Consider the following 12973-nt stretch of genomic DNA (forward strand, 5'->3'; position numbering starts at 1 on the left):
GTCTTTGCCGGAGGTGGAATTGCCCCACCCTTGTCGGTCAGGGCTAAGCAAGCTGCTCGGGTTTGCTCTCAGGAGCTTTTGTTCCCTGCAAGCGCTCGGTACAGCTTTGGAGGACCAGGGTGAAAATGGTGGCCTCCCAATCTCCACCCGGAGGAGCTGAGAACTCGGGGCCCCACTCCTCAGTGTGTCCCCAGAGAAAAGCAGTCACTCCTGTGTCCCCAGTCTCCGGCCGCACTCCGTGCTCACCCGGCCTGTGACCGAGTGTTTCTCTGTCTGGCACCCGACCCTGTGTGGAGTCTCCAAACCCAGCAGATCCCTGCGGTGCGTTCCCGCGCTGCTCCTCCCGGGGGAGGAAGGGGAGTCTCCCGGGCTCTGCTGCTCTTGGGTCCCTGCTGGAGGAGTAGTGGCCCGACTGGGCCACGGATCACAGTTTATGGCAACCCCGAGCTGAGAGCCTGCGCCTCGGCTCCATCTCTGCAGCCGGCTTCCCCGCTCCGATACCTGGGAGCTCTGCCGCACTCAGGTACCCCTGGTCTTTCTGTGACCCCGAGGGTCCTGAGACCACACTGTCCCGGGAGGATTCCACCCCCTGCTTAGCCACTGCAGCGACGTCCCTCAGCGGAGCTGACTTCTAACAGTTCCGATTTTGTGCTCCGCGGCTCTAGCACTTGCCAGAATCGGCCGGCGGAGGCCCCTCCCCCGCCGTCTATCCTCCCGAATATCGCCTCGGATTCACTTCTCCACACGTCCTACCTTCCAGTAAGTGGTCGCTTCTCTGTTCAGAGAGTTGTTGCTACTCTCTTCTTCGATCTCCTGTTGAGTTGGTAGGTGTTCAGAATGGTTTGATTCCTATTGGGCTGAATTCCTGAGACCAGACGAAATCCAGGTCTCCTACTCCTCTGCCATCTTGCTCCGCCGACCCGGAAGAGAATGAATCTTAAACAGGCTCCGCGCTCAGTGCAGAGCCCGAAGTGGGGCTCAATCTCACGACCCTGAGATCATGACCTGAGCCGAAATCAAGAGTCGGATGCTCAACTGACTGAGCCACCCAGGCATCCCCCAAGCACAATTTAGAGCAGGGACTACCGTTAAGGTAATTAAGACAAATGACATTTACCAGTGGGTTACTAGTAATGTATGCTCTGGAGTGTGTTATTCTTCAGGGATTTCAAACCACTGTGGTTCCGAGTCCACATTCCAGGTGAGGCAGCCTGAGAGGAGGAACATTAGGGAAGTCTGTGAGGAACCTAAGGGAAGGGATGGCATCAGGTTCTTCCTCTGTTGGCTGTACTTCTCTCCTCTCATTCAGTCTCAGAGTATTCTGGGTATTGTCATCAAAGCCAGAGGCAGTCGTGAAGTACATTCTAGACCAGCCCAAACTTTGTGTGTACTCTAGTTACCTAGAGATACTATTAAAATGCACATCCTAATTCATTGCATCTGAGACGGGGCCAGAGTTTCTTCATTTCTACCAGGCTACCATAGGATGGTGATCTGCTGGTTTTCTGACCACACTTCCACGTAGTGAGGTGCTAGCTCAGTGCTTCCCCACCCTCAAGGTTCATATGTTTCACCTCTAGATTTATGTTACTTAAGGAATGGTCTAGAGTCAGCAACATTGGCGTCACTTGAGAGCTTACTACAAGTGCAGACTCTCAGGACCCACCCCAGACCTACCAAATCAGTGCATGCATCTTAATAAGATTCCCAAGAAGCGTTAAGCACAATAAAGTCCAAGATCCACTCAGAGTATGTATTTTTTCACACAGAGCCCTGCACTCAGAAGGATCCTGCACATGGTTAAATGCTCTCCTTTCAATATCTTGAAATTCTTAACAATTCTTGAACAATGAGCTCTGCCTTTTCATTTTATACTGAGCCCCCCAAATTATGTAGCTGATCCCAGACACACGGCTCTGCACAAGTGTTTTTCAAACTTTGGTAGGTCTATGACCCAACTGGGCTATTGTTAGAAGTTCTTATTTCTGGATACCCAAAGACTGAATCAGTAGGATAGGAGGTGAGACTAAACACCTATAACAAACCCCTCATGCGATTCTGATGCAAGTGGCCCATTCCCTTGATCTTTCCCTAGTAAAGTCATTTCCGTCCTGCATTGTCCGGGAAACACAATGAACAGCACAGAACTTGCTGGACACCAGAGCAAAGATGTTTCTGGTGGAGCAGCTTTCCCTACAGGCATTCTCAGCAAGGCTCCCCACCTGTGCCTGAGTGGCCCTGCAGTGATCCTGTGACATTTACACAAGTACAAGCGGAAAGAAGGCACGATACAGGATATCTCATCTCGAGAGGGACCGCCCGGGGAAGCTGGTGTGCTCAGCGGCAGTTCTTATGTTTTTTATGGTCACAGACCATTTTGAGAACTCAGCAGGGTCAGTCATCCCTCCCACTGAAAAATCCCCCTTTGCACATTCTGAGGAGCGCACGGGACCAGGAATTAGACAGATGTCCTGGCTGAGATATCTGTCACTTCCCAGTCACCAGACCATTCCAAATACTGGAGTCCTGATCTTTAAAATAGAGAATGGTTAATTTCATCTACTTCACAGATTTGCTGCAAGAATCAAAAGAGACAGTGTGGATGTAAAAGCATTTTGTACACTGCAAAAGAATGTATAAATTTGAGGCATCATTATACGTACTGAGCTACATTGCTATTTCCAGCATTATAGTTAGGATCAGGACACTGTGTTTGTGAATTTCGCCTAAGGCCATAGAACATACTTGGTGTATTGAGAGAGGGAAATGAATACAGACAGAGAGATGTGATTAGGGCTTGGCGAGAGAAGCTGGGAGATGTGAAAGTGTAAGGAAAGAGAAGGAAGCTTCCACAATTTGGGGACTCCAGATGCAAAAATAAAAAAGACAAAATCTATTTTTACATGTGCAAACAGTTTTGAGATTTTGGAAAATGCCTTTAGTCTCTCAGTAATTGAACATTTCTGCCCCCGGCTATAATGAAGACAAATAGCAATGGTGGTGGTCCATATTTAGTTTTGACTTCAGAAGCCTTCTGTTAGAATTCGCTATTCTGAGATAATGTTTAGTAGTTAAAATCTGGATCTCTCTGATCTAGCACATATTATCTGTGTGGCTTGGGAGAAATATTCAGTTTCTTTGTTCTTCTGTTCCTTTAACCGACAGAACCTTGCTCATAGGGCTGTTGTAAGTACTGGATGACTTAGTACTCCCCAAATACCTACAGCATGGGAATCCTCATGCAAAGGGAGAGCTGATGGTGCTCTGAGGGTCTAGCCATTCTGGGTCTGAAAGATGCCTCCTGTTATAACTATTGAATGGTTATGACGATGGGAGTAGTCCTTCGCTCAGGTGGTTTCAGAGGCACTGAACTGCTCAGGACGCAGAAGTCTCAGATAGCCAATGCTCTGCGGCTCTAATCCCACAAGATTTCTGCTGCCCAGTTCCAGAAAGTGCCACACATGACAATCAAAGAGGAAATGTATGTGTGTATATTGGGGCTGGTGGAGGAAGTGTGAAGGCAGGGCATGGTGACAAGTCATCCTAATTCATTGCAAGAAGACCTGATACTGATGGTCCCCACTTCCTCTCTGCTTCCTGGACTTACTCGTCTTGTTTTCCCTCCAGGTGCACAATTGACAACCGGGTCACCCGGGTGGCCTGGCTAAACCGCAGCACCATCCTCTACGCTGGGAATGACAAGTGGTGCTTGGACCCACGCGTGGTCCTCCTGAGCAACACTCAAACCCAGTACAGCATCGAGATCCAGAACGTGGATGTGTATGACGAGGGCCCGTATACCTGCTCTGTGCAGACGGACAACCACCCAAAGACCTCGAGGGTCCACCTCATTGTGCAAGGTAGGTGGGGCTTGGCTGGATGGTCTGGGCAGGTGGCTGGGAGAGCCCATGTCGAACACTCTTCCTGTGATCCTCAGCAGAGATGAGTTCTGTTTGTTCTATCCGGCCAGGACAAGACAACTAATTGTCATTTTGCTGTTAGAAGCTGAATTTTTGAAATAAGTTTTCCTGTTGAATAGGACTAGGATTTTGTTTTGTTTTGTTTTTGTTCCAATAATATATTTTCTCAGAAAATTATCTTCTAATTATTGCTTTCCTTGGCTTTTTTCTCCTCTTAAGATTTTTTTTTAGGTTCCATCCAGTTCTAAGCTTGCTTTATTTTAAGACCCGTGTTTTAGCTCTTCTAGCACTACACACACGCCATACCCTCCCACAGTCTTCAAAGAAAGCAGAGCCCGTCACAGATGCTCTAAACGCCCACCTGGGACACGCCCTTCACAGCCGCCCGCACTGTCTCCAGCTTGCTCGCGTCTCTCATCTCCCAGCCCTGGGTTTCGGATGCCACTTCTCCCTTTTAATAACCTGTGTCTGATTCTCCATGTTTGGTGGCACCCCAAGTTCCTGCCCGCTCTTTCTGCATCCCCCACGCCCAGCTTTTGATGCCTGTGTATTGGTTTTGGTTTTGCATTTCCCTTGGTTCTGCCCTGTCCATGTTTCACAGGCCCTGAGGATGGTGCTTGCCTGTTCCCCGTGAAGCAGAACTGGCCCCAGGACATTCAGACAGCACTTTACCATGGTGGACAGTTCCTAATTAGGGAGGAAGAGCCCAGAACCAGACTTGGCCGCATTTGGGCTGTGAGACCTGGATCAAGTTACTGACTGGGCTTCGGGGTTTCCTTCTATAAAACGGAGTCACTGATGTGATGAGCTTGCTAAATTTTACATGACACTTAGAAGCCGGCCTGGCACCTACAGAGCTGTCTAAGTGTCAGCCATCAATATTTTTTTAATACTGATACTACTTTTTAGCTTTTTTTTTTTAGCAGCATTTATTTTTTATTTTTTTTGTATCAGAAGTTAATTTCAAGGGAATAGAACAACCTAGGGCAAGTAAGACTCACATTTGTAATTACATATTATCTCATGTTTCTCCTCGTGATTCCTTCATGTCTTGGCCCCTTTTATTTTTTTCATACACCAGGTTGAACTTTTGTTTTGAAATATTAATTGTGGTGGAAAAAACAAAAAGAAGAAGTCAAAGAGACTAAGTAACTTGTCCAAAGTCACACAGCTAGCAAATGTTAAAGTCAGGACTTAAACTCATAGGCTAAAGCTTCTAACCATTATTCTCCATCCTATGTATATTTTTTTCACTTTGTTTTCATGAAGGTTCCAACATATAATCAGCAGATGCCTAATTTGATGCCCACTTGGTCTCTGTGTGGTGGATATCTCCTATATTTATGAAGAGTTAAAATTATACAATTAATATTTCAATACTTTTTAGCTTTTTAAAATTCTTTTACAGTGAACCAAATACCTCATTTTATTATCTCAGAAGCTGAAGCCCGGGGTAGCGAGTGGAGCCTGGCTCCTCTCCTGGGGTCTCTTTCCCAGCCTGATTCCCAGTTCCCTTCATCCAGCTGCATGGTATCTAGGGCAGGAAGCTCCTCCTCCTTCGGCCGGCCCTCCTTGTCAGGGCATCCAAGGAAAAGGGCTGGGGTTGTCAGATGCTTGGCTAGAGAAACAAGGGCAGGAAAGTGGCTGGAGAAGGAAGGCTGGGGAAGGGTGACACAAGGTGAGCGGGGATGAGACACACCACAGCGAGGGAACTGCGGCCCTCGCTCTGAGCAAGGACCACAGGGACATGGGAGCCCCTCAGTGCCGGGCCAGAGCTTGGCCACACCGCGTGGCTCTTATTTCTTTTTCTCACTCCTCTGAAATTATGATGGCTTTTTCTATTAATTGGTTCTATAAATGAATATTTTTCAAACTGCTGGATACAAATAACATTTTTTAAAGGAGATGGAATTGCATAGAAGGTATCACCATATTACAAACAGCAGAATAAGTATCATTCCATAGGACTTTTGTTTCAGGGTGTGCAAGTTTTTGATGTAAAATACATTTTTGAGGGGACCTGGTGGGTCAGCCAGTTAAGCGTCCGACTCTCAATCTCAGCTCAGGTCTTGATCTCAACGTTGTGACTTCAAGCCCCACACTGGGCTCCATGCCAGGCATGGGGCCTACTTAAAAAAATAAAAATATCAATCAGTCAATCATCAATCAATCAATCAAAATACATTTTTTATGGTGGATAGTTGACCGAAAAATAGTTTGAGGACTGCTCCAGTGGCACCATCTGTAATCTCTACCAGGGGGTGCTTCTGAAGCCATCCCCATTGCTCCTTTCATGCCCCGACCTGCACACACTTATTGTCGAGAGCAGGATACCCTGCACTGACAAAGAAAAGTTAGCAAATGCTCACTAGTACAGATACTCACTTTAGGAAGCAGGACCTTTCTGGAACTGGAATATGGAAGGTATAGTGGAAAATGCTGAAACCTCCCTGAAAATAAAGACCATGCTTTTGTCATTTTTTTTTCTTAAGCTCTCCCCTCCCAAAACACACACCTGCACACCCACACATTCCTGCCCTAAGTACCTGGGAGAGTGCCTGATCCAAAGTGCACATTTAATAAATGCTTATTGAAGCAAACGGCTGGAATTATAGTCCAGAGGTCTTACACAGGCTCCAAGAGGGGAAGTGGAGCACATGTTGGGGTAGAGACGTGGGAGGGGCGAAGCAAGGGGGTCTACATCGATCTTTGCTCATGTCCAAGCTAATGGAAAATGTCTAATCCCCAGCTAGGTGTTTACATCTGTGACTTGGCTAGGTGGCCTCTTAGCATGACACACCACCTCAAGTATTGGAATCTCATCTTGGGCTAATTTTCGAATGCTGATGGGTGTATTGATCTGGAAACAAGCTAGGCTAAAAAAGGCGCTGGTCTTGTACACAGACTCAGTCCAAGCTAATCCGCTGTCGATATGCCTGGGCCAAGCATTATTGACACTTTAATGAATAGTGACCGTAGTTTTTCAGAGCCAACCTGTCCCCCCTCTTAAAAGCAATCAGACAAACTAAATAGAGCCAGACTCCCCCATTTCTGTATTGGAAAGATGATACATCACCATCCAGCATTTAAAAAAAAAAAGAAATATATTTATCTTGGGATCATTTATTGTACTGAACATAAACCCTAATTCCCCTAGCAGGAGCTGACTGTTTGGATTTTGTTGAAGTTGCTATTCGACCCTGAACACAACGCTGCTGGAATGAAAGTCAGACATATTAAGTTTTCAAAATGGTATTACAATCATTAAACACTCACAGACATATACTTGCGTGCACACACACACGCACGCACACACAATAGCAGAAAGAATGGAACCGATAGTCTGCCCCTGAGTATGTGTATTTATACATATGTAGTCAGCTTTACATACAAATAAACCCATGCAGAAGGAAGGTAATCACACTTTCATAGTATCATGTGAGCTGCTTAAGGGAGAGATTATGTCTTTCCTCTTGTTATCAAAATACCCTTTGTACCCCACTAGTTCTTTGTTCTGGATCTTCTCCATGGTTGTGATGGAGTATCTTTAGTTCTCACTGGCAGCTGGGATGCCACCTTTGCATCTGCCCGAGAATCAGACCTTCGGCCCTTTGTGCATGCACTTTTCGGGGCTTCATTCCTTCATAGGAGGAATAATCACTGACAAACAACTCTGGCTACTAGCACTTTGACCAACTGCTTAGCAAACGGAGATGAATAAAAAGCTGCCTTCGAAAAGTTAGTTCCCATTCGTGTGTAGACGGACGTCTTTAATGTTAGTCCAAGTCATGCCCAAGAATTCATTTCTGGAAGTATAACTACTGTTCGCTGAATCCTTCTAGGGCTGCCCCCGCCAGACACTCCTGGAAAAACCTGCGATGTGGGGCCCCTTACCTGCATGTTCTCTGATTATACATTTTAATAGAATTCAGAAATGACTTGAACAGAAATCAGACTGGTCTTTTTATGTGGCAGTGGTGCTGAGCACAGGGCTGTCCCTGAGCTCAAGCACAGAGGTGAAGGGCTAGGGGCCTTTCCTTGGTTCATGCTTTCCAGAGCTTCAGCTGTACACATCATCTCCGGTCCTTCCAATCCTCAAGACAGCCTTTCACTGGTGGCAAGTTCTAGATGTGTTTTTTCTTTAAAAGATAGCTCTGGGGCTACCTACATTCTCCTAAATCTTCCCCAGGCTGATGGGGGTGGGGGTGGTTTCCAAAGGTCCTGGTAGGGCTGGTCAAGTGGCTGGAACGTGGAAACGTGGACTCGGTTAGTCTGGCCTGGGCTGCAGAGGAGGACCCCTGCAGTGGGCAGAATAGGGGTGGAGGAGCAGTAGTAAGTGGAGCCATGGGGAGCACCAGGCAGAGTAAGGGTGAGTGTCCAACCACAGAGATCTCAGTCTCCATGGCCCAGAATGTTAGACCAGCCTGCCAGGAGAAGGTGACAGTTCTCCTGATTTGTATTGTCCAGGGTCAACATGGAGGGACGTGCAGGCTTGTGGCTGCAGGCACTGAGCCCAGGTGACCGCGTGGAGCAAGTCTTCTAGACAAGCCAGGGGTAAGGGACAGCTTTGATGAAGAGAGTGGCTCTAGAGGCAGTGTGGGAGGAGGAAGAGGGAAAAGACAGCTGGGGCTAGTGGTGGGAAGGGGGAGAGGACGGGAGAACTGAGTGAGGTCACTACTCACCACAATGGCTATTGAAAATTAAATGAGCTAAAACCAAATAAAATTTAAAATTTACTTCTTCAGTCACACTAGCTACATTTCAGGTGCTTCTGTAGCCACATATGACCAGTGGCTGCTTTATTAGCCAGGAGAGAAATGAAATATTCTCTCGTCTTAGAAAGTTCCTTTGGGCATTGCTGTGTGTGAGTACCATTATGGGCCAATATGCGTAAAAGCAAGAGTGGGTTTCATTAACGTAAGGGGTCAGGTGTGGTATGGAAAAGAGAATGGAATTTTAGAGACAAGGAGGAAATAAGAAAAGACAGAAGTCTTTTAAAAACAGGAGGATTACTACAAAGAGGACTGGAGTTCTTCTGTTAGCTAATAAGGCAGAGAAGAAAGGCCAGAGACTGAAGATGTATGCAAAGGAAAATAGAATTTGGAGGTTGGTTACATGTGGATGTGGAGGGGGTAGGGAGCGCACCAGGACATTGAGATTTTACCTGAGCGTTCTGGAACAAGTTGGCACTAACTCGTCTAAAACCTCATGCACTAAAGCATCGTGTGGCAGCGTCATGAAGCACCTCAGATCCTTGGACTTCTTAATTTTTGGATGCCTTGAATACTCCACTCAAAAGGAGTTTGTGAAAAGTAGGAAATACCACCCATGTATTTTCACACTCACTTAGGCAGCCAGAACACAATCTTTTAGGCCAGTGTGAGAGAGATCCATTTTAGACTTATTGAAATATGGGTCTAATGATTTACATCCCTTTGACCTTAGGGTGTTCTGCTTTGTGAGTGTACTTAATAAGTGGCTGCTTCTGGAGTCCAGCTGCATATTTTAACTCTATTCCTCTTTTTTTTTTTTTTTTAAAGATTTTATTTATTTATTCATGAGAGAGAGAGGCAGAGGCAGAAGCAGGCTCCCCACTGAGCAGGGAGCCCGATGCGGGACTCGATCCCAGGACCCTGGGATCATGACCTGAGCGGAAGGCAGACGCTTAACCATCAGAGCCACCCAGGCGCCCAACTCTATTCCTCTTGATCCTGCTGCTTCTCAGGCTATCTAAAATGGCTATACCTCTGTCTCCATGGCTCTTTGGAAGTGAATGTCTTGTGGAGAGCTCAGAGTGAATAAAACACCTCATGGGACTGATTAGTTTGCTAAATTAAGGGCAACGTGGAAACCCGCTCAAAGCCCTCATGGTCTCGCAAGCGCCCTTGTGTGATGGTAGAGCATAGCTTCCTGGTGGTCCGCAGAACATAAGCGAAGGTCCCTCTCATCCAGGCACGGAGTCCTGGGTGTTATACCTGAGGGGCTTTAATCTCACTCAGAGACACATTTGCATGATAGCGAATATACAGTGCTCTTAAGACAGGGATATTAGTGTAATAGCAATAATAATAAAAATAATAATAATTGGCAGAGCTTTTGGTTTTTCCAGGCTCTATCCAAGTCTCTCTTTTGTCATTGGAGTATCTAATCACCCCCTCCCTTTTGTTTGGTGTAAATGAGTTTTCCAGTTTCTTCCTAAGCAGAATTAATCTGAAAATCCCTGCTATTGTTTGATAGTTAATTACCTGTCTTTTGGAGTCAAACAGCTCCAAAGCTCACGGAAGGGAAGAGATGCTAATGCCTCTGGAATGGGGCAGGAATGAGAGAAAGAAGTCAGGATGTCGCTGTCATTCCCTGTGTTAGAGGAATTCCAGAGAGAAAGGGCCTAGGCCAGGGAGATAGCGCGGGCTGGTGACTTGCAAACAATGGAGATTTGGCGGTACCAGCCCTTCATTTACTTTTTATTGTCTTTGTGTTCTGAGCCCTCTCTTCTTAGCCCCCTGATCTGTATAATCGTGTTGCTTTCCAATCCTGAATAATTAATTGACCCTGTCAAACTAAACTCATTATTATGATTAAGGGAACAGGAACAATAACTTTTAATTTCTGGACACCTACACCCCATAGACCCCCCCTTCCACTCAGCCTGTACAAGAGGAAATTTGAAACACAAGATATCAAAGGGAATAATGTGCTCTAATCCTTACATTGAGAGCAAAGATTTCTGTCTCTGCAGCCACATCACCTAGAAAGCACCGTGCCCTCCTAGTGCTGCAAGGCTCCCGTAGCGTTGAGAAGACCTTTGTACCAACTAATTTCCATTCAAGCTACAGCTTGCTGAGCCTGTTCTAGAGGGAAACGTCACCATCCGTTTTTAAATCAACAGAAGTCACCTTCTGAGTACATCTGTGCTCTTCGGGTTTCCATAGCCTGTGTGACAGTAGGTCAAATTTGCCACCCCAAACTGCTTTCCCAAATTATCTTTCCTCTCCCTGCTCCGCTCAAGAAATAGATGAACGTGCACATTTAGTCTGATCATAAGACAGTGCATCTGAATTTGACAGAACTTTCAAAAAGTCAAGAAATTAAATCCCATTACAAAATTAGAGTGATCCTCAAAGCACCCTGGAGAATGACAAGGAAGTAGGGTATTTTACCTGAAATTGATTTATAGAATTTAGACAGCATGCAAATGAAGAATTTCAGTTCTAACTGGTGAGTTTTAAATTTCTCTGTGCAGTTCCTGACAATGGAGGGACTGAAGAGTCTCTTAGACTAAAGGAATCTGAGAAAATTGCTGTAATGAAAGTCATAGTGGTTTAATAATGGTATTTTCTCTGCCTTCTGGGGTGTCTGGGAGGATCCCTCATGTTTTATAAGCAGTTTGGAAGACTTGACCTCTGCTTTCCATGCTTCCTGATCACAACAGTAAGTAACAACAGGGTGGCCCTGGCCAACCCCCTCCTACCACTTAAGGCTCTAAAGAAGCAGAAAGTTCAGGTGACCCAACCCTATTGCTTCACCGAAAACACTTACAGGAGTCAGGCAACATCCCTCCAGGTTAGCAGTTAGGGCTCCCAAAGGAGGGTCTTTAAGCGACCACAGAATTCTTATCCCTGAGGTGGTTTTCTCTGGGGAGTCTGAGTCGCCTCCAATTGGAAGAGCATAGTGACTCTGATTCCTCCCAGGTCTTGCATACCCCCACAGCCTCCAAATAAGACCTGTTTTCCTTTTGTCTGGGGGAGAAGGGCAAACATCAGATCCTGAATAAGTTGTCCTTCCAAGATGCATTCCTCTAGATTCTATTCCCATATCAGAAACTCCCTGTAGATTATCCAAGCAGAACTTGAAACAGATAGTCTTAATTAAGGATGGCGCAGTGTCTCTTTATGGCCTCGCAACCCACTGGTATGGATCTGACTAATCCCAGAATATGTTTACAAAAGCCCTCTTACTACATCCCTAGAGGTTTCAGTAGGCCTCCCCTGTAGGTGGTGTATAAAGTGTTAGCAAGGCCAGCACTATGGATCTGAATACCATGATTTTGCTAGAGGACCCTTAGGTACTCAAAAGACTTAAAAGCCCCTGATAATTCTTCTGTTTTTTGTTTGTTTGTTTTGTTTGGTTCTTTTTTTGGGGGGGTTCGCTAAAATTGAAATACCTAGCTTTTTTAGGGCATGGGGAGAAATGGGTGACTATATCTCTCAGTCTATCTGTTGTCGGATTGAGAAATCTCAACTGAAACCTTTCAATTCCATTGAACAATATTTTGAAGTCAGGCACTAGGGACACAAAGATTCAGATGGAATTCCTACCCCATCTAGCAGAAGGCATTCATATACTTACAAATAGCTCTCTAATAGGGTAACAGGGGTTGAGAGGCTCCTATATAAAAATGCCATTCATATACTGAAAGGGAGCAATTGAATTTATCTGTAAGACTAGGCAAAACTGCATGGTTACATTTCACCAACCCCCTCAACAGTGAAGAGGAATTTTTAGGTCTGGAGAGGAGGCGTCCTGGCAGCAGTGACAGGTACAAAGGTTGGCATTCTGAGGATGCATGATACGTTGGAGGAAGAGTGACAGCACTAAGGTGGTCACAGGACAGGGTTCCTCTGGTGAAGTTACCGAGTGTATGGCCAGAAAGCTAGTTTGCACATAGGTAGTAGATGGCCTGTGTGCCTTGGAAAGGAGCACAATGAGAAGTGGCAGGCCTTGGAGTCCTGCAGGTTTTCAAAACGGGCTAAGTTTTCCTTGAGGTTTATAAGAACATCACTTCTCTTCCTCAAGGAAAGTTTCATTAGGTTGTTCTGGCAAAGGACAAATATATAGAAGTCTGTCAGTAGAATAGAAAATGAAAACCTTGGTAGGAAGGGAGAAGTATTGGAAGGAAAGAATATATCTAAACCCAACTGGTTCTATGTCCCTTGTATGGTACAGATGCAAAGGGGGAAGATTGCTAAAGACTCTTCTTCCACCATGTCAGTTTTTAAAACCCTAAAATATGTGTTTTATAACCCTTGAAGTCACACTAATGATTCTTTTTCCAT

General features: G+C 45.7%; 1 protein-coding gene across 9 annotated transcripts in view; it reads left to right on the forward strand.

Moving 5' to 3' along the window:
- Positions 1 to 12973, forward strand: part of NTM (neurotrimin) — a 962773-nt gene that overhangs the window by 787564 nt on the left and 162236 nt on the right. For all 9 annotated transcript variants that reach the window (XM_073903994.1, XM_073903995.1, XM_073903991.1 and 6 more), the window contains one exon: positions 3628 to 3860. In XM_073903994.1, coding sequence (XP_073760095.1) covers positions 3628 to 3860 — 233 coding nt within the window. The remainder of the gene's footprint in view (positions 1 to 3627; positions 3861 to 12973) is intronic.

The sequence above is a fragment of the Callorhinus ursinus genome, unplaced genomic scaffold (genome assembly GCF_003265705.2).
Source record: "Callorhinus ursinus isolate GAN/ISIS: 27379988/994484 unplaced genomic scaffold, GSC_fseal_2.0 scaffold19, whole genome shotgun sequence".
In the NCBI taxonomy this organism is placed as follows: Eukaryota; Metazoa; Chordata; class Mammalia; order Carnivora; family Otariidae; genus Callorhinus; species Callorhinus ursinus.